General features: G+C 37.3%; 7 protein-coding genes across 7 annotated transcripts; 3 read left to right on the forward strand and 4 right to left on the reverse strand. All coding sequences in view use genetic code 12, as the record gives it.

Moving 5' to 3' along the window:
- Window positions 1-429: 429 nt before the first annotated feature.
- PVL30_002089 (uncharacterized protein) lies at window positions 430-4,971 on the reverse strand (the record flags this gene model as incomplete). The annotated part of the gene is made up of 3 exons (XM_001527237.2): window positions 430-1,084; window positions 2,056-3,354; window positions 4,964-4,971. 3 exons carry the CDS (start codon window positions 4,969-4,971, stop codon window positions 430-432), a joined length of 1,962 nt encoding a protein of 653 aa, XP_001527287.2.
- A 334-nt stretch (window positions 4,972-5,305) lies between these two features.
- On the forward strand, window positions 5,306-5,761 carry PVL30_002090 (uncharacterized protein; the record flags this gene model as incomplete). Its single annotated transcript, XM_001527239.2, has 1 exon — window positions 5,306-5,761. One exon carries the CDS (start codon window positions 5,306-5,308, stop codon window positions 5,759-5,761), a length of 456 nt encoding a protein of 151 aa, XP_001527289.2.
- A 1,417-nt stretch (window positions 5,762-7,178) lies between these two features.
- On the forward strand, window positions 7,179-9,947 carry SAN1 (Ubiquitin-protein ligase; the record flags this gene model as incomplete). Its single annotated transcript, XM_001527240.2, has 1 exon — window positions 7,179-9,947. One exon carries the CDS (start codon window positions 7,179-7,181, stop codon window positions 9,945-9,947), a length of 2,769 nt encoding a protein of 922 aa, XP_001527290.2.
- A 2,406-nt stretch (window positions 9,948-12,353) lies between these two features.
- Window positions 12,354-15,122, reverse strand: PVL30_002092 (uncharacterized protein; the record flags this gene model as incomplete). Its single annotated transcript, XM_001527241.2, has 1 exon — window positions 12,354-15,122. The coding sequence occupies one exon, from the start codon at window positions 15,120-15,122 to the stop codon at window positions 12,354-12,356; it is 2,769 nt and encodes a 922-aa protein (XP_001527291.2).
- Window positions 15,123-15,834: 712 nt separating this feature from the next.
- On the forward strand, window positions 15,835-16,893 carry PVL30_002093 (uncharacterized protein; the record flags this gene model as incomplete). The annotated part of the gene is made up of 1 exon (XM_001527242.2): window positions 15,835-16,893. The coding sequence occupies one exon, from the start codon at window positions 15,835-15,837 to the stop codon at window positions 16,891-16,893; it is 1,059 nt and encodes a 352-aa protein (XP_001527292.2).
- Window positions 16,894-17,093: 200 nt separating this feature from the next.
- SLD1 (Delta 8 Fatty Acid Desaturase) lies at window positions 17,094-18,887 on the reverse strand (the record flags this gene model as incomplete). The annotated part of the gene is made up of 1 exon (XM_001527243.1): window positions 17,094-18,887. One exon carries the CDS (start codon window positions 18,885-18,887, stop codon window positions 17,094-17,096), a length of 1,794 nt encoding a protein of 597 aa, XP_001527293.2.
- A 490-nt stretch (window positions 18,888-19,377) lies between these two features.
- On the reverse strand, window positions 19,378-21,210 carry SEC59 (dolichol kinase; the record flags this gene model as incomplete). Its single annotated transcript, XM_001527244.1, has 1 exon — window positions 19,378-21,210. The coding sequence occupies one exon, from the start codon at window positions 21,208-21,210 to the stop codon at window positions 19,378-19,380; it is 1,833 nt and encodes a 610-aa protein (XP_001527294.2).
- Between the last annotated feature and the right edge of the window lie 447 nt (window positions 21,211-21,657).

Here is a 21,657-nt window from a genome sequence, read left to right on the forward strand (position 1 = left end):
GACAGAAGACAAGAGACAATGAACAATAGAAAATAGACTAGAGGTCATAGCTTTTTTCTTTGTACTCATATTGCTTTAATGTACTGAGGCAAGGGTGCACATACAGCTATAGACAATGCGGCTCAGCCACCACGAAGCCGTTAACAGAACCCCAGAGGCATCGTGGGATGCAAAAGAGGAAGCCAAAGAGGAATCCAGCGAAGAGAAACATTTAGAGTCAACCTTGAAGTATGAATGTAGAGATAAGACGCATCTTTAATTTTAATCTTTTCTTTTACTTCTACTGTTTCTTCTTTGTTTGTCTGTTTTTACTTGATTGGTTCGTTTCAAATTTGGGAAGGATGTCGTACAATTACTACTGTTTCTTTTATTCTAGTATTTTGTTATCGACAACTTGTTACACATGTACATGCGTGTTTTTGTCTTGGACTATACTTTGAGGACTCGTCTAATCAACTCGAATTGGGTCAATATAAGGATCAAAATGTCGACTAGATACAAAATAAAATCATACAACTCCAATGGAATGGGCAACCAATTTACTGGTAACTTATTGATGTGAAGCATAAAACCAACTTCGCTACCCTTGCTCAAATACTTCTCCTTATCATATGTAATTCCAAAAAACTCATATTCTATCTTCAAGTACAAGTCCAACCTTGGCAGTTCTTGAGGCACCTTTCTCGACAATGCCATCTCATCATTTGTTCTTATATAACTATGCGATATTCGAAAATCATAAGGAGATGTAGCAGGCCAGCAAAGCTTGACATTGATGAGGTCATTATTTGTAAATGTCGTGCCGTTGTAGTTGTTGATCCGTACTAAAAGTGTCTTTAGTATTGGTTTTTTAGTGTTATAGGTCAAGGTAATCTCGTTTTTAAAGCTCACTTCATCTTGTCGTCTATCCAATTGATCCTTGATTGAGCCAATGGGAAAATCTAAAATCACAGAATGTGTGCCATTGAGTTGAAGTACATCGTGTAGAGAACCTTTTGGCAATGAGTCCTGCTGTTTGGAAAAGGGAATGTCATAATAAGTGGGGATCTTCAAAAGGTATGTCTCTGTATTTGCAAAAGCAAAGCTTGAGCAAAATAGTAGTACCAATAAGTTTAGCCAAGCCATGCTTTGTACAGTATCACCAATCGAAGGATCCAAAGCCGTTGCTCACTTTTTCTACTTCTCTTGTTCTTTAACTTAAAAAAAAGAAAGAAAGAATCAATCAATCAAAATAAAGTGTTTTCAAATTTAAGGTCCAGAACGAGACCCCAAAAAAAAAGAGAGAGAGAGAGAGAGAGAGGAAGTAAAAGAGAACAAAATCCAAGGTTTTTTTTATTTGACAACAATAAACAAGCAAAGGGGTTTTTGGCGGCTAGAAAAGACGACAAGATGAACGAAGAAAGCAAATGCATGTATAAATACATGTATAAATGTATATATAATCACAGTTCTGTGTGTATTAAAGCTTCGACAAAGATATTACTCACTGGCAATAGAATGTTGATTTTTTCTAGCCTCTTCTTCAACAATAGCAATAAACTTTGTTTCTAAATATAAAAAAAGAAAAAAAAACAAGCAAATTCCATCTCATTTAATTCATTTGGAATTTGAATATACTGCTTGATGGAAAACCCTAGCATTGTATTGTTCACGTTTCTAAAAAACTGAGATCAAATAAAAAAGGCAAATGCAATACAATTGTACACCTTGTGTAACAAGTTTTACGATAACAAGGTATATAAATTGTACATATGCGCAACTTTTGCTAGCACCACACTTTAAGCTGAAGTTGGGTTCAAAACCATATAGTGATAACTCTAGAGGACCGGGTATCTCCGTCCAATTATCAACATAATTCCCTTTTTAATTCTGTCTTCACTCTTGGTATGCTATAGGGCACACAAAAATTTGTAGATCTCTTGTTACCATTTTATACTTGATTGTTTACCTCGTTCAATTTTTCAACTTTCTTTTTTTTTTCTTTTTTTTTTGTTGTTTCTTTATAACAATTATAGTCTGTATGCTTTGAATTACGTATTAACTGGCAGATATTACCGATCTATATGTTTGATAATCACTTCCTTATCTGGATTTTCTCTTCTACACTTCCTCTGAACATCGGCATATTGTATACTAGCGTCCAATCTCAGTCCTGCACATTCCAATTTGAATGACAGCAATGTCGAATTGTTTTTCAAGCACTCAGCGAGCCACGAGCTTGACTCCACCACGAACTCAAACCCACTGAGATGTAAGCTTCTCAAGTTGGGAAACCTTTTGGTATCCAATAACTTTTGAACAAATGGTTCTTGAACAGCTATCAATACTCTCCATATATAATCGTGATCACTGTTACCATCATTGTTACCGCTAACATTCACCTCAAAATCATTATTGCTAATTTCACCATTTTCTCCGTATGGGTCCCTTGAGTCACTTGAGTCACTTGAGACAGCTGAATTAATGACAATTGCCAACGATTCTATACTTTGCAACCCTTCATCATTGAATTGCGAGAAATCCTTGAATCTCTCGGAAAGCAAAAACTGATCTGTTTCCAGCCATTCGAGATGCAAAGTTTTCAAAGAGTGATTGTAATTGAATTGTGAAATTTTAAAAGGATAACTCCAATCGCAGTTGATGACCTTGAGATTTTCAAGCATCATTACTGGGTAGACGACTTCCATTGAGTCCCAAAGGAAATTGTAACGATACACAGTTAGTGCACGTAGCATTTTGAAATTGTTTATGTGTTCAATGTTGAATGAGCGTCTAGGCACTTCGAGTCTACTACCGCGCAACAAATTTTGGGGTCTATTCAGGTACAAGGTAAGCTCCTGAATTGCATCATTCGATCTGTACTTGAGCCAGTTTGAGGAGCTCGTGGTGTTAATTTTCAAGTGTCGTAGCTTGGGTAGTCTCCGTAGTACGTCTTCAAATATATCCAAGTTCCACTCACACAGAGAGTTGGGTTCAGAAATGTGGAGTTGCTGAACTTGCAACTTATGCTCGAGTAGGAACTTTGTCTTTCCATCAGCCTCCTTCAATAGCATCTCCCAACTGGCTTTGACATTGTGAAGAACCCTGTCACTTAAAAACTCTCTATAACTGGAGCAGATTGATGAAAGGTTGATTATATCTGTCCTTGATAGATGCGAGAAGATGAGATCCACAATTTCCGATGGGAGGTCAAGGAATGTGATAAAAGCTTTAAAAGTTTTCTTTCTAAAGCAAAGTGTCCCAAACTCCTTCTCTTCTTCATTGTCTAGTGATGATCTATCCCTTTTAGCGCTATTCATTACATCTGGTTCTGTATCGAGTGAACAAAAAAATTGTTGTGCAAGTTGTTGTGCCCTGTTTATCGAGTGGCACAGATGATTATAGTTAATCAGAAACTGAGGGTTTTTTCTTTTGTGATTATGGATGCGATATATATCCGGCAAAAACAAGACAAGACAAAATAGTAAAAACAAAGAGAACAAAAATTTTGGTCTACTGTACGAAAATTTATTCTGCCATCATGCGAGATAACGCGCTTGAAAACGACAACAAAGAAAATATTCGGCAAATATTTATTATCATCATTTGATAATAACTAATACGCCCTACGGTATACTTTATACATGTTTTAAAATCTTTAGACAACCAACTTGCAACGTTTACATACAAAATAAAAAGCAAGTATTTATAAGTGACATGTCAAAGATGTTGCCGTAAATTGCCGAGCAATAGTCATATATATGTATGTACAAAGATTTCACAGAGTCGTCATCTTTTAAAACTGATATTAATGATGGCAAGAACTATTAGTTCATTCGAAAATTTAAAACTTAGAATGAGCTAGAGCTGCACCTGTTTGAACTGTAAAATGTAGTTGTAATTGCAAAAAAACAATAAATTCAATTGCAGTCTTCACCCAAATTCAAAGTTAACCACTTGTTCAACCTTTTTAATTATTTTAATTTTTATTTGATCTGTATTTAACCCTCTAATATGTGCTCCTCTGGCGTTTGAACTCTAATATCTCAACTATAACATACCACATCCACAATCAATGAGTTTGGTTTTCTGGTTTTAGTGGTATCGAAAGAAAATAAGGGTTGAGCAAATTTTTTTTTTTTTTAAAAAAAAAAAACCAAATAAACAATGGTATTAGATTGAGTCTTCATGGGATAGTGCCATTATTTTCATAAACAAAAGAAAAACAACAGAACTTGTTTAAATTGTCAAACATCTATATGGTCATAGTCTAATACTCCACGCAAAAAACAAGAAAAACAAATGAGAAAATAAAGATAAACATCAACATCAACAAAAAAAAACAAAAAAAAACATTATTCACTACATAATTATCAACAAATTTGCCACACTGTTGACAACGAGTTGTTAGACAGAACTAAATCTCATCTCCTTTGTTCTTGTATCACGCAACGTTAGATCTTAATGAGGTGGAAATTCTGATTCTGATTTCGATTTCGATTCCGATTCCGATTCCGATTCCGATTTAGAATCCGGGGTAAACTTGTTACACAAAACGCAAGTGAGTCCATACCGCAGTATGTAATGTTTGTACTGGATCTCATTTTCGTGAAACCACAAAATCTCAAATCGAACTGCCCTACTCAGCCAATTCAAAGATCACTCTAACACGGATCTCTTTTTGCTTTCAGATGTGGTTGGAACTGCTTCTCAATGGCCCAGTACCTTAAATTCTTGGATTACAAAGTTTAACAAAATGATTAATGATCATAGGGAAACAATCTTCCTATATGCCCATTTGTTTGTTTGTTTGTTTTATTTTTGTTTTTTTGTTTTTTGTTTTAATCACTTTTTAAATTCAAACCGTAACAAACATTTTGAGTGAAAACTCTTCAAAAAAAAAAAGTATTCATAATAAATTTTTTGATTCATAAAGCAACCACAAGAAACTTCACTAGTTGGCTTGGTTGCAACGAAAGCACACTTGCTCATATATATATATATACATATATTATTTCTAGCCAATAAAAGTCAGGATCGAGACCAAAGAATTTGAAAAAGAAAAGGACAGATAACAGCGAAGTACAGATACACACATACGTATGGTAGCGCTGTTTATTTACAAATTATAATAAACATTCCCTCTCCTCTGCAGCATTTTGTTTTTCTTTCCTTTAGCTACAAAGGATAACCTAAAAAAAAAAAGAAAGGAAGCAAACTTTTCTCTTTTCAGCCCATTTTACAAGCAAGATTTTTGGACATAGACCTCTTAGCCAGTCTCCATCAAGGCTATTGCCCTTTTAAAAGTTGATGATTTATCAGGGGAATGATTGATGATATACGCAACTTGACTTCAATCATTCTTGCAAACTTGAAGAATGACATAATCGCCAATTTTGTCACTAGGGTCCCACTATTACTTGTACTAGACCCCGAATCATTTGAACCGCCATTTACAAATGCATTGGATGAATACTTGACTGGTAAGCTTGTCAGTTATAGCAGCGGCTATAATGTCAGTACCAACTTGGCAAATGCAAATGGCTTTACTGTTTTCTCCTTTCACATTGTTACAGGGTATCTAATCACATTTTTGCAAATTGTATTTGGTGCGTTGGATATAATTTACAGTTTACTAAGATTGTGTCTGAGTGCAATATTCTTTGGCATTTTCTTGAGTTTATTTGTATTCTGTTTTATTTGGCTTGGTGTTACAATAAATAGAAGATGGAAATTGATTGCGTTGATTATACGCAACCTTGAGTTTGAAAATGTTTGCTAATCTTGCTTATTTACCATCTGTTTTAATTTAAATTTTCAAATTTTGCTTTATTTTATTATTGTTTTTTTTTTGTTTTTTTGCAATTTGATTTTTTTTATTATTTGAACGACAACATGAAGAAAAGGAGTCAAATCATTAAATAACATTAACAGCATTGATGGAATCTTGTGGCTGCACATCCTACAAATTACCCACCTCCCCTCTTCACTATTACCTTCCTTGCCTTTTCATATCAATTTGGAAATGCATAGGGCGAATTGAAGCTGGAATGAATTTCGGCCCATATTGTGCGTGTGACATAGGTTACCATGAATATGACTCAAGTCATCTTTTACATTAGAAGCAAGATAATCTTGTGCATTGTGAAAATATTCAATCCGGAGACTATGTAGACTATGTATTACAAGTGCAATGGTAGGGTGGGAACAAAGACCCATTGTTTAAGTTTATTTTAATCCCTTGAATCAGGTGACTCGTGTTTACCAAGTAGGAGTTGTCTTTTTAAGACAAATTTATAGTGGAAAATTACAGAGAATTCAATATCAGGGTCGATTGCTATGGCATTTTTCTTATTTTCACGTTTATTTTTTTCATTTCTTCCATTTCTTCCATTTTTTTCCCTTTGCAACATTATAGACAAGGTATAGTGGATCTATTCAATTCGCTCAAAGTTTTCGTGTAATAGCAATACACTCCAAATTTCGTGTATATTTTCGTGCAAATAGCAAGTAAGAAAAGGTGCTAAGTAAGTAAGTAAGTAAGTAAGTAAGTAAGTAAGTAAATTTGCATTGAATTAGTAATACATTTTTTTTTTTTAATTTAATTTGTCTCAGCTTGCGACTATCGATTTTGAAATGGAAGATCGGAACACAGAGAATTTTTGCTGCTTGAAAAAATAAAAAGGACCAAAAAAAAAAAGAAATATGGACAGGGGCGTATCTCTCATTCTTTCCATCTATCCTTCTACGAAAACGATTAACGATTCTTTCGTTGTTGAATGAGTATTGTGTACAACTTACTAAAGCATCGACTTTGAAAAATTTATGCCCATCATCGTCATCTCCACGGTATACAACAACAATATCAAAACTATTTCTTAGTTTGGCTTTTTTTTGTTGTGTTTTTTTTTTTTTTAATTTTTCTCTTTCTCATAGATATTTGCCACTAATTCCTCGCTATCACACTTCTACTTACGTCATCCACAAGCATTGAAATTTACAATTGTCTATTGATATTCAAATTATTTCAGCATTATTTGGTGGTTTTATTTTATTTTATTTTATTTTTTTCTTTTTCATTTTCAATTAGTTCTTGACTTTTGTTGGGGTTTTACATTTACGTTATATCCATTAGGTCGAGTAAGATCTCAAAAACTCTTTCCCCTTCCCCTTCCACACCTCACTAAGCGTACCCAAAAATGGATGAACAAGGCAGACAACAAGACCAGAGACTACTGGGCGAACGAGATCGAAATCAGAACCAAGATCAAGATCAGAGTCAGAGTCAAAATGGAGCTCGGTTTGTCCGACCCACTTCAGCTAGGTACACTGAAAATGTTGACAATATGCAAGGGCAGCAAACTGGACAACAGGGGCGACACGAACAGCAACAACAACAACAGCAACAACAACAGCAACAACAACAGCAACAACAACAGCAACAACAACAACAGCAACAGCAACAACAACAACAGCAACAACAACAGCAACAACAACAACAGCAACAACAACAGCAACAACAACAACAGCAACAACGACAGCAACAACGACAACAACAACGACAACAACAACGACAACAGCACTCAACGGCGACTAATTCACATTCAAACACACAGTCCACCTCTAGAATAGCTAGTTCAGAACAAGGAGGAAATGATATTAACAACAATAATACTACTAATACCAATACTACTACTGGCACTCTGCCACATACTGCAACTATCATCACTGTCGATTATGTTTACTCTGACCAGAATCGGCCGGATAACCCAAACCGAACCGGCTCATTGGTGCTATCATTGCCAGCAACAGTTATAGGAAGTGGCAACTCGGTGTCGATCCAAGAAATGATCTCGATGGCCACGCAGATGGCGTATTCTTTGATCTTATCGCATGTCAAGAAAAAGAAAGGAATCACATTGTCCAAATTTCAAGGATACGAAAAAGTGAGGTTGTCTGATATTTTACCGGGTTCAAGAACTTGCTCCATATGCTTGGAAGAGTTATCCCCATTAGAAGAAGAAACCAAGATTGATGTAGCTCGCGAGAAAGAAAGAGCAAAAGCAAAAGCAAAAGCAGCAGAAATTGACTATGACGATGATCATGAAGACGAAGCAGTTAGCAGTGTTTATGGAGACAACATCATTACAAGCAAGAAAAGAAGACTCTTGGATAAGACTAATAAACTTATAAGGAGGTTTTCTAGATCAAAAACCGAGACAGTGGAAGAGGCACGGAACCAGCAGGAGCAACCTCAAGATCAGCGTCAACGACCACAGAGAAGTGGATTGGTATCTGATGATTCTAGTCCCTCAACGCCGTTTTCCACGGGTCCAGATATTGCATTTACACCACCAACTGCTGAACCGATCGAGTCACCTCAGTTAGCCCCTGTAGAAGATTCTCTGGCAAGTTCAACTTCTGAAACAACCAATGAATCGAATGCTGCGTCAAATATGGATTCAAACGCCACTGCCGGAGCAAATGCATCTGAAACAGACTCATCTCGACCTGTGTATTTGAGTGACTATACTGGTCTGTTTCTTCATATCCCTATTAAATTGCCATGTAGCCATATTTTTGGCCAAGATTGTCTTTTTGAGTGGCTAAAGGAGAACTCAACGTGTCCGTTATGTAGAGAATCACTTGCGGATCCCGAAGGCGAAGCAAATGGTGCATCCGCAAGAGCAAGAGCAGGAGCAAATGGTAATGATAATAATAATAATAATAATAATGATGATGATGATGATTCTGGCCCCACCATGCCAACTAGTCAACAAAGGACGATAAACGGTCATACTTTTACTATCTTTACCTTGCCCACACGCAACACTTCATCTACAACATCACCTGCAGGTGGTCCTGCTAATGCTTCAACAACCCCAACAACTCCAACGGCATCTACGACATCTCCAATAGAGTCTTCATTATTTGGGCCATTCGGGCCATTTGGACCATTTGGATCATTTGGTGCTTCTGTGCCTGCTCAACGAAACGGGGAGCCAATGGAACCGACAGCATCTTTTAATGCAGCGTCTTCTTTTAATACCAGAGCAGCAAATACAAATACAAATACATCAGAGGAAACTCGAAACAGTGCCACAACACTTAATAGCGAGGACTCAACCTCTGCTAGAGAATCGTATCGTTCGTTTGCTCGTCAGTTTCGAAGGTTTATGCGTACAGGTGGTGTTGAACCGGGTCAACGATTTGTAATAGACCATGCTGGAGTGGCCAGGAGGATTAATTCACCTGCTTCTAGTGTACAACCAACATTAGCATCTGATCGTGTTCCCCATAGCTCTAGCGATTCAGGTAATGCGGACAATTCTGTTTCGAATTCTAACGGGTTGCTGTCGCTGCAGCTGCAGCTGCAGTTGCTGCTGCAACAAAATTCAAACTCTCCCTCAGCTCAGCCGCAAATGGATTTCAATACATTTTCAAGAGCTGCTCAGAGTTTGATGCTGTTGATGGACGATGGTGACGAGAATCGAGGTGCAAATAATGGCGCAAGTGGTGAAACTGGGCTTGAGAGTGGAAGCGATGCCAATACTGCCGGTGCTAACAGTGGTGCCAATCCCGAGCAATTACCTGGTTACTTTGAGATTATGGATCGATTAATGAGTCAGCGACAAGAGCTGCACGAGAATTCAGAGTCAAGAGTTGGACACGGGTCGCGAGACAATGAAGAGCTGGAGTTGGAGGTGGAGGCGGAGGACGACAACGAGCGTTCCAATCTACATCCTTTAGGTGGTTTGGACCCAGTTTTAGTGAATGAGTTTTTTCCGAATGCTTCGTTGAGACAAGATCGACAAGTACAAAATTCCGAAAGTGGAGATACCAATGCTAGTGCCAGTGCCAGTGCCAGTGCCAGTGCCAATGCTTCTTCAAGTCGAAATGGTCGGGCAAGTAGTGGTATTTTGCAATTTCTCTCTCAATGGGCTAGAAGAAGACCACATAATGAGTAGATTAGAGACTGCATTTGTACGCATTCGGTTGAATCTTGTTTGTTTATTACTCTTTTTCTCTCTCTCTCTCTCTCTCTTTTTGCTCCGCATTATTTGGTATATACATGGCCATTTGTACAAAGTCATTCTATTTTCAATCTATCTTTGCATGATTTATCCTGTTTTTTCTTTTGTTTATTTGTGTGTGTGTGTGTGTGTGGGTAATGTTATGATTGTATTAAAGTGTATGTAAATATTTGGTCAATAGAATATTATTGATTGCAAATTGTAGTGCAAATGAATTAAGAACAAAGAGATGGTCTACTACTAGTACAAATATGATGATGGGATTAAGAATTGAATTAGTATTGATATTAATTATTTGATTAACGCAAAAAAACAAAAGCAAATGGGGGAAACTTTTTTTTTTTTTCGGTTTCAAGTTAAGGAAAGCAAACAGCTGCAAAAAAGAAAAAAATAGAATAGAATAAAATAGAAAAAGAAAAATGAAAAAGAAAAAAGTGATTAATCTATATATGCCTTGGGTTGATCAACAACAAGTACATCCTCCTCCACCCCCCCTAATTTCTCAATGCTTTAAGCATTGAGCATCATTCAAAACAAGTCTGCAAACTCTGCCACTTGGGGTTCCACCAAATCGACATATCGCCAGCTTTCATTTGCAAACTCTGCATAATCACCCGCCCACTGCAGCTGCAGTGTCCACCCATAGGAAAACATGTGGAAGTTGCTAGGCGCATGGGTATTGTTGTCTGCTGCTACCTCTGTTGGTTCAAGGTCATTGTAATTTGTGTGAGCCAATGTTTTTGAGTTCGCAACTGAGTTTGAATTTGCAAGTGTATTCGTGTTTGTGGTTGTAATTGTGGTTTTGCTAAAGTATTGTCTAATGTGTCTTTTTTGCAGCAGGCAAAACATTTGCGATGCAAAAGGTGAGCACCTGGCGGTTGAAGAAGAGACGAGAGGAGCGGCTGTGCGTTGGGTGCTGGATTTGGCAAGTAGAGTTATACGACGGCTAATCATTTGTGAAAAAGGTATATGAGCTGAGGTTGGTGTAGTTCTAGTTTAGAGAGAAAGAAAGAAAAGAAAAAAAAAGAGGATAGAAAGAAGCGATTGCATCCAATATAGTCGATTATATATATATATATATACTTGTGTTTGCATGTATGTGTGTATGTGTGAATTTGTAATTGAGTCTGTGTCTGTTTATGTGTTATACGACATGGATAGACAATATAGTATTGAACTCGCTGTCTCGTTTACCAAAAAAAAATGAAAAAGAGAAAAAGAAAGGAGGGGAAGTTACTGATAGTGAAGAAGGGGAGGGGAAAGAAGGCAGTAGCTGGAAGCGAAGATTAAAGATGCCATATAAAATTTGTTGACAACAATGTCTCTCTTTTTTTTCTTTTTTTTAATGTTGTACAGAGGCAAGAGAAAAAGGAGAAAGCCCTCAGCAGAGAAAGGACAAAAAAAATTAAAAGGAAATACCCCTCACTTCTTCCGCTACTACTACTACTACTACTACTACTCTTACTACTACTACTAGTACTATTACTATTACTATTTGTCTGTCTGTCTCTCTCTCTCTGTCTGTTTGCTTACATAATCACCCATCAACAGAATAAAAGAGAGCTTATATTTCTATTGTGTATTATATAATACATCAATATAAGTATTACATAGCATTTACGTAATCAACCAACAAAAATTTTGAATCTGCGTTTTTTGTTTACTTTTTTCCCCCTCCTGTTCCCCTCCTCCCCCTTTTCCTCCTCCTCCTCCTTACTTTTCTAAGGGGCTTACACTGTGGTTTGTTTATTCCCCTCTTTTTCTCTCACTACATTCTTTCTTTACTTTTTTTTTTTTTTTTGCAACCAAATTGGTATGAGGCACAATACTTTTGCTTTCTCAAATATACAGACAGATAGACAGACAGTCAGGGAAAATAAACATACACATATTTAGTTATAGATGTGTGTGTTGTCTTCTTATCTTTCTTACTATTAATTTCTTTTTTTTTTTTATTTTTTTTGCGTTCTTTTCTTTTACATCTCTATTTTGAAAGTTCTAGACCCTTATGTTGTCAACACAAGTCCTAGCAAATGTTCAGAGTTTCCAATACTATTATCATATTTACAACAAATACAGCAAAACAGCAAAACAGCAAAACAGCAAAACAGCAAAACAGCAAAACAGCAAAACAGCAAAACAGCTGATAGGAAAGTGAGAGATAAGAGATTCAAGCTGACAATCTTTCTACCATTGTATTCATCCCATACTTCTCATAGCTTCCTCTTTACTTCATACAACTTACGATCCCTTCTCTTATTGATAAGCCCAAAAAACAACAACAACAAAAACAAAAAAAAGAAACAAAAACTTAGAAACAAGAAATAAAAACACATACATTTACTTTTCACTCAACTTACTCAATATTCGCTTACCATGCGGTGTATTTCTAATCTCCGGCAAAAGTGGCACCAACAATTCTTGCAATTTCTTCAGGTCCAGTTCATTGGCAACATCAAGCGAGCTTTGAATCACATAGTTACCATACAGATCATTAAGTAGTTTCACAAACTTTTCACTCGACAATTCAAGCAACGACAGGATCATCCCATCCTTTATACTCAACGCTTCTTGGGTTTCCATTCTATTATTCACCGCTAGTACACCATCATTGCCTCCTTTCTCTTTCATCTTCAATGATTGCTCAATCACATTACTCCCAAACCTATCTGTTGAAAGCACATACAAGTTCTCCTTTAAATAATCCAAAATAAGACTCTGACTCTCAGCATCAGCATCAGCATCAGCATCAGCATCAGCATCAGCATCAGCATCACAACCACCACCAACAAGAAGAACATACTGCAAAACATAGTTACCATACGGATCCACAACCAACCTTGATACATGCATTGTAATCTCATGGCATAGTTCTACAACTTGTTTGATAGAACCATGCTCCAAACACCTTTGCAATACACAGCACCCTTGCTTATGACATGCTAGCATCTCACAATTAAGCAAACACTCATTATAGATAAACTGATTATCCAATTCTTCTTGCAACAACTCTCCATCTTCACCATCACCCTTACCTCTTTGGCCAAATACCTGTACTAGTTTATTAACAATGTGCATACCATTCACATCACACATCAACTGCACAATTCTAGATGAAATACTCCCAATTATCATCTCCTTGATCTCCTTGTCATTAGGTGCAACATACCCAATAATCGTCTGCAATGCCCGACTGCCATGACGATTACACAGTATTTGAAAAAAATCACTACAAATCTGTTCCCACAAAACCTTGATTTGCTCTTTGTTCAAATCCTCAACTAGTCTCTGTACCAAATAGTTCCCAAACGGATCCATCATAAGTTTCGCTATACTCGGATAAATCTCATCAAAAATAACTGTGGCAACCAACTCGTGTTTATTGTCACTCAGAATATTCTGCTTACCATCATTCTCATCTTCATCATTCTCATCTTCATCATTCTCATTCTCATTCTCATCTTCATCTTCATCATCAATCAAAACACGCTGCAAAAACCGACACCCATACTGGTCGGTACATAAATCAGCAATCTTGCCTTTAAAGTCGGATATCTTGGCATTGGCGTATTTGCGTGCCTCTTCGCCTCGACGCGCGTGATTAAAGTAACCATTCTCATTCAGGTTTTTAAACTTGCCACGCTGTAAATTTGAATTGTACAATTTTGGTGCAAAGCTATGAACGCCTCCGTTACCATTACTCTGAACATGCTTTGGTTTTGGTGAATACATTCCTCCATTATGACCATCCGCATTGCTATTGTTATTGTTATTTTTATTGTGCTTGTTGCTGTTATTCTTATAATTATTATGGTTCTTATTGTTATTGTTATAACTTTTTTTATGTAACTGGCTATTATTATACTCGGTCATCTTTGAGTTCCTAAACTCATAAACCAGTGGGTGCTGTTGCATAGGCGGGAAATGATTATAAGGATAGTATTTATATTGTTGTTGATCTTGTTGTTGTTGTTGTTGTTGCTGATGCTGGTTATACCACTGTGGTGGTTGAAACATAGCCGATCCATTGAAATGCATTCCTAGATTGCTGTTCCACATAGAGTTGCTTGTAGAGTAATTGCCGGAATTTTCACCACCATTACCATCACCACTACCACTACCAATACCACCACCAATACCACCACCATTACCATCATCTTTACCATTAGATGTCTCTAGCTGTATACTTGGAGAATTCATCGCAAATGCCTGAAAATTCAATGAGTTAGAGGCCCGTGGTGAAGGAATCCCTCCCACATGGCCAGGTAAATGTTGTTGTTGGTGTTGGTGTTGGTGTTGGTGGTGTAGCTGATATGGCACCATGAGGGTTGGAGTTCGACCAAGATCGCCATGCTCCTGTGGTACTGCAAATTGGGAAAATGGACTAAAGTGAGAGGGATCTAATGGTGGATGAGGATGTGGATGAGGATGTGGATGAGGATGTGGATGAGGATGTGGAGGAGGATGTGGATGTAAATGTGGAGGAGGGAGTGGTGGTGGTCCATGCATGTGTAAAGGAGGAATATGAGATGGTATATTGGCCATTGTTGTAGAATGCACAAATGGCCCCATGTATGATGCACTGCTAAATGTTTGAGTAGGGCTGGCCACATTGGCGGAAAGCTTTTGGTCGATATTAAAGGATTTGATTCCTGTATCATCCCTTGCGTCTGAAACCACTGTGGTGCGTTTTAACTCTTCCTCTGCTTCTCGGTTTGCTTCACCTCCTAGGTTTAATTTTCCAATTGCCTCTTCAACACTGATATCTCTGTCGTCATTGGCGTAGACATCGCCGCCAATGTTGTCATTGTCGTTGTCGTTGCCGTTGTCATTGTCGTTGTCATTGTCGTTGTCATTGTCGTTGTCATTGTCGTTGTCATTGTCGTTGTCGTTGTCATTGTCGCTAGTTTTGCCGTTATTATTGTTCTGATTACTGAAATCGATACTATTCTTCTTGTTACCTTCACTGTTCTCGTTGGACTCCTCGCTATTATTATATCTCTTGGACTTTCCAGCTGCAAACAGCGCGCTCCTTGTCCCGTTCCTATTGTCTGTACCTAAATCAAGCGATGGTAATCCAGAACCTGAAACTGAAACTGACCTAGTCATAAAACTTTATATTCAATATCGAGGATTCAGGTGCTGTGTAATTGTAATAAAGATATATGAAAATCTATAATGGACAATGTGTGTATATAAACGAATGTCAAATCTATTAAATGCTAAATCACTAGCAAGTACTTCATTTAATACTAGAAAAGCAAGTCAATGAACAATAATTCTTTTTTGGTAAGTGGTTTCTTTCTGTACACCAAGTGCCTTGTCGACCAAAAGATAAAAAAAAAGAACACACTGAAAAAAATATGTACAATGGTCTTTAGGAAATATTGAACTTGATGATATCTACAACTCCACTCCACCACTTCCTCTGTCCTTGTATACAGTTTGTCGCGTTGTTTACAAAGGAAAAGGGAAAAGGGAAAAGGGAAAAGCGAGAAAGAAAATATGCATATCGGCGCAACCGCTACCAACTGTTACTGTTTTGGTTTGATTCTGATTTTGTATTCTGGTTTGACTTTTGTGTCTGTGTGTCTCTGTGTGTCTCTGTGTGTCTCTATGTCTATGCCTATGTCTTTTTTTTTTTCTTATTTTTTATTTTAAATTTTTTTTTTTTCAGTTCAATTACGTAATGCAAAAGCATCTCCTTCAAAGAATCAGGAAATCAATCGCTACATTCATTGCTTGAGGTTTTGGAGTGAGGGGAGAAGAAAAATAAGAAGACAAGAGAAGAAGATTATTCAACGATTCATACAATACTGCCATGAGTGAGTTGGAGATGGACTTGCTGTTTTTACAAGACTTGCCTGTACATTTACCAAATGCAAATCCAATTGAAAATGATATACAAAAGGGAGATGGATCCACTATTGATTTAACAGGAACCAAAGAGCAACAAGCGCCATTATCCACCGATGAAAATAGTCATTGTAATGAAGAGAAGACAGATGCAAAAGTGGAAAATAAAGAGGAATTCCAGGATGATAAAACTGTTGAAGAAGCGAAGCAAATTACCGGTTGCACGAATGATTTTAAAAATGCAGTCAAGATCCCAGGAACAAATATTACTTTACAAACAGAAGAGGATATTGCCAAGTGGATTGAAGAGCGGAAAAGAAACTGGCCCTCGGCAGCCAATCTTGCAAGAAAGAGATTAGCCGCGGAAACTAAGCTGAAACGAAATCCGCTGCAACTGAATGCCAATCCAAAAACCTTACAAACTGATAATCGAAACCACCAGCGACCGCAAAGGAAACGTTCGGCGTCAACGGCCGCAGCAGAAGAACATGAAGGAGAAGAAGAAGGAGGAGGAGGAGGAGGAGGAGGAGGAGGAGGAGAAGAAGAAGAAGATGATAAGGATGGAAAGGAGGAAAAGGGAGAATACAAAGAGGAACTGGGGAAATTGAAAGAGCAACATCCTAACAAGAAAAATAAATCCATTTGTCGGTTTTACCTGCAGTATGGAAAATGCAAATTTGGCAATAGATGTAAAAATATACATGAAGCCGCCACCGATTTGAACTCCAACTCAAATTCAAAATCTAACCCATACCAAAACCCCAACCCCAACCCCAACCCTGTTGCTAGTAATCATAATAATAGTGCAACACATACTAAGCGAACAATCAACGGGGTAACTGTACTAATCCCAAAACTATATGCAAACAGAACCGAAAACACACGAACATCAAAATCATCATTATTCAAGCATCTTGTTTCGCACAATCAGATGCAGCATGAAAACACAATAGTTATCGATTTTATCAAATATTTAGATGAAAAAGGTTTGATAGATCACGATATCATGAAATCAAAATTTTAACGAAAATGTAAAAACAAAAAGGGAGAAAGAAGGGAAGAGAAAGGGGGGGGGGGGAGGAAATGGAGCTAATAAAATAGAATAGATAAAATATGCTGCGATTTAGTATATGTAGATTTCCCAATTGGTTTTATTTCTTATTTATCTCTTATTTATCTCTTATTTATTTTTTTTTCTCTTTTTTTTGGATCTTGTGGCCCCAATTAATAAAGGTCACCGTCATACTTTTTAGTGGCATCAAGCAAGATTGAACATTGCTGACCAATCTCCGCCAACTTACCAATCACAATTTCATTACCTTTGCCAAACCCGTAAATTGAGTATGACAAGCCGACATCTTTGCAAAACTGAATAACAAATGGCTGAACCTGTCTAAAATTATGACGAGGCAACCGAGGGAACAAATGGTGTATTGCTTGGAATTGCAATCCGCCATGGAAAAAATCAAACCACTCAGGACAACTTACATCCATCGTGGTTCTAATCTGTCTTGAAGCAAAAGATTCACTAACTCCGAGATCTGCAGTAGACATTGCAAAATGCGATAAAGTGATTTGTACATGCACCAACATTGTGGCTATGTGGCTCACCATTATGTACATGAATTTGTTCCAACCTCCTTCAATAGTGCCAATCAACACATAAAAGAACCAGTAAAAGAAAAATGTTAATCCTGCAATCTCAAAATACCTAAACCAAGCAGCACGTCCTTTTGTTGGGCCTTCACCACCAAGAAGATAAGTCCATGAAAGCCTGTACAAGTTGAATCTTCCAAAACATAAAATGGGATAGTACATGTATTGTTGAATGGGAATAAGCTTTTTAGCAAATGCGTCAAACCACAAAACCTTGTCATAGTATGTCGAATAGACATTGTTAAATAATCGAACGCTTACTGCAAAAAATGGAAGATGCTGGATATCCGGGTCGTGAACTGGATCGTTGGTTATCAAGTGATGAACATTGTGATTTCTTTTCCACCATCCTAAACTCAATCCACCAAACCAATCGGCAATTAGCATTCCAAAAATATTATCTATTTGATAGTTATGAGTAATGGAAACGTGTCCAGCATCATGCGCAATAAAAGTACCCTGATGCCATGCCATACCCATGAATATAGCACTAAGGAATAAATAATTGAGTTTGAGAAGCGACAATGAGTATAAAAATAGTGATGAGATCTTTACAATCTCACGCACGTAGGCCCAATAATTGCATTTGTAAAACCCATTCTTGGCAATAAGGTTGTGGAGTTTGACGTATTCGTCTCTCAAATGTCGTTGAGTAGTATAATCTAACGAAGGTATCAGCATAAGGTCTCGCTGTGACAAGCTATTGTCGTAATCAACCATTAACAACTTTGGATCCACAATAGGTTGTTTTTGGCAATCATTGATTGGGAATATTTCATCCTTATCGGTTTGGTTAACTATGACATTTTGCGGAACAACGGGCGCAACAGCCTTCTTTGGATCTATTACTTTCGCAAACTCTGTTTTTTTCTTTTCTTCTTCTTCTTCTTGTTCTTTTGTTTTCGTTTCCTCTTCTGCTTCCTCCTCAAATGCACTACTACAAGTGGAATCCTGGTCCATGTCTGAACTGCTTCCGGAATTCGTGCTATCCAATCTATCCTCCAATATCGAGCCCGTTTTCACTTTCTTTGCACCTAGCATAACAACATTTTCAACAGATTTATCCTTGCTATATTTCCCTCCTTGGATGGGTGGTAACAAATTTTCCCATTCATAATCAATTTTACCTACTCTCCATTTGATAAATGTCCCTATGGTCTCAGCGTCATGGTATGCATTCATTTCATCAGTAGCATCACGACCAACCATGTGCAAAACTGCAGTATCTCCACCCGGATGTTTTGGAATCCATGCAGTCAAGTTTAGCACATTCTGTTCGTAAATTACGATGGCTTTTCCCTCGGCTATGAGATCCTTAACTTGGTTTCTGGACAACACGTTGTATTGTTTTGCAAGAGACATCTTTTGTTTACCTTGTTTCGTATTATATCTTTTAGCTCTTTTATTTGTTTTTAGAGACGGAATAAAGCGAGTGAGAAGTAAGGGGGATGGGAGGAGCCGTTGGTTCAGTAATATCAGTGGAATCAGTGGAATAAGTGGAATAAGTGGAATAAGTGGAATCTCGTTTGCTTAGGTGTACATAAAAAATAGGTACTTTTCCGATTACTGTCCTTCCTATGATCTTTCCTCTGGAATCTTTTGACAGGGAAGAGAAAAAGTCATAAAAATAAGAAAATAAGAAAATAAGAAAATAAAAATATGGAAATTTAGAAGAATAGAAAAATAGAAAAATAGAAAAATAAAAACTGCTGATTATTGAAGGGGCGCGGATTAGTTATGCACAAACAATATGGGTCCGAGAATTCCTTAGTTTTCCATTTATTTTTGACTAGACTCGGCAGAAATATATATTCGCGTAAAATTCTAAAATTTCTAAAACTTGAGATAAAGTTTAATCGTTATAAAATCTATTGACTAATTCCAATGCTAAAGGAATAAAAGTTGGGATAAGGTAGTTGTCATTGAGATCGGCCACACCTTCCAAGACACCACCAAGAATGATCGCAACGAGGAAATTTTCCCAGTTCCCAATGGAAGTATACTGAGCATTGCCCTTGTTCAAATGATCTACAACTGCTGCTGCCAATAATGAACTGAAAATGAAGGCAACGGTGCCCTGTACGGACTTGTTGCTTCCTTTCCACTTGAATGAACCAAACTTTTGGCCAATCACCGAGGCAAAAGTATCACCAACACCAATGCTGATTAAGCCCAAGTACCTAATGATTGAAACGCTGTCCTTGTGAAGAAGATAGTCATAGGCTATTGGGATTGTTGCTCCAGTAATTAAGTAGATGTAGGACAAATTCAATGTTCCCAAATCCTTTGCATCTTGGAATTGGGCTAGTTGCTTGGATAAGAATTTACCAAGGAACGAGGAATCATTAGTTAGTCTCACACCTTCTACCAAGAGAAATATGATAATCATGCCTACCAATGCAATCAATGTGAATTCAATTTGATCAAACAAAATGCTTCTTCTGAATGTCAATGCGGCAATTAGCAAAACATGCCAGATTTTTCTTCTAAAATTCAATCTAAACAGTCCCGCGATATAAAACACAATAGGAACACTGACTATGGCTGCAGAAACCCAACACTTAAACAAAAACAATCTTTCAGGACTAACCGCAGTGTATTCATACAACCAAACGAGGGCATTTTCACTAAGTACGGGGTTGAGCTGGTAGATTGTTAAAAATGAGAATGTCCCGAGAAACGAAACGACTGCAACTAGTTCTGGCAAGTAAGCATACACAGGATAAAATAGGAAAGACGTTGCTGTTAAACTAATAACGAGTTTCTGGAAAATAAGCAATGGTAATTTGTTCTCGCTAAGAGCTGGGTTGAATAACAAATTGATGAGAAGTATAGATATAAGTTGAATTTCTGATTTTCTCAAACTGTGCAGTTGTTCTGTTTCGAGGATCAAAACTGATTCATCATTTCCTGGTTTATTCTCTTTTTCTTTTCCACTTTGGTCCTCTTTTGCGCTCTTTTTGTCGTCTGCTTCTTCATTTGACTTGCTCAAGTAATTCAAGGCGTAGCTAAAGAACAACATCGTGAGTGCATATTGGATAAATTGCGCTGTTGGTATAGTCGCTTTGGCCTCATCCTTGTAAATCTCGTAAAACATGATACTTGAAATGAGGTTAAAGATCGGATTCATTTTATCGCAAATAAAGTAATTCAAGGCACAATTGACCAAAAACCAGCTTGGCTCATAATAAAGAATATTGAGAAAGGTTGGGATAAAAACACTGTAAAAGTAACCAAACTCAGGAGGTTTGACAAACTCCTCTTTACTCTTAACCACACTCAAGACCATGCAACCAACAACACCAATCAAGTTGAAAAAAATCATGGGCAATGTGACTTTCAAGTGTGCAATCATGTCCTGTCTAAGGTAGGTAAGTTGGATAAATAGGCCAAACACAAGAATCTGCGCTCCCTTCAAAACACTAAGATTATCATTTAAAAAGTCTTGGAATTGATAAACATATCGAAGTGGGAACCCAACATTGCTCAAGTCTTCCTGTTGATTGATAGTGGACGATTGCTCAGAGGTGGAAAGGTGCTGGGACTTTTTCTGTTCTTCTTTTTCTATTTCTTTGAATGTTTGAGGATCAACGTTTCTAAAGATAGAAGCAGTAGACCTAGTAGTGACATCCTCTTTAGGTGGCGAGTTGCTCTTTTTCAGTCGCTTGGAACTTCTTGTAGTCATTTCTGGTTGATTCTACGTCCTTATCAACGACAATAATAGTAATAATTACAAGGCGGAAAAAAATAGAGAAAAATTAGTACAATATGAGATCGAGAAAAGAGAGAAAAGAAAGAAAGAAAAGAAAGAGGGAAAAAAAAAATTTGGTGCGCCCAAAACCAGTGGGACTAAAAATGAAGCGGGAATGCCAATGTAGTATAGACACAACAAACTGTTATAGTGTACAATGAGTAGTAGAACTTGGGCAGCTCTGGCTTCAATTAGTAAGGTTAGGGTTGTTCACGCATACTATAAAATCTCTATTTGGACCAATGACATCCACAAAATATCATTGAAACTATAGTAGCAAGGAAGAGACAAAATAAGTCCAAAACTCAATGGAAGCTCAATTGAAGTTTAAAAGAGATATCGTATATTGACGTGAATCTCCCAACAAAGTGGTTTCAAACC

The sequence above is a fragment of the Lodderomyces elongisporus genome, chromosome 2, assembly GCF_030384665.1.
Source record: "Lodderomyces elongisporus chromosome 2, complete sequence".
NCBI classification, from domain to species: domain Eukaryota; kingdom Fungi; phylum Ascomycota; class Pichiomycetes; order Serinales; family Debaryomycetaceae; genus Lodderomyces; species Lodderomyces elongisporus.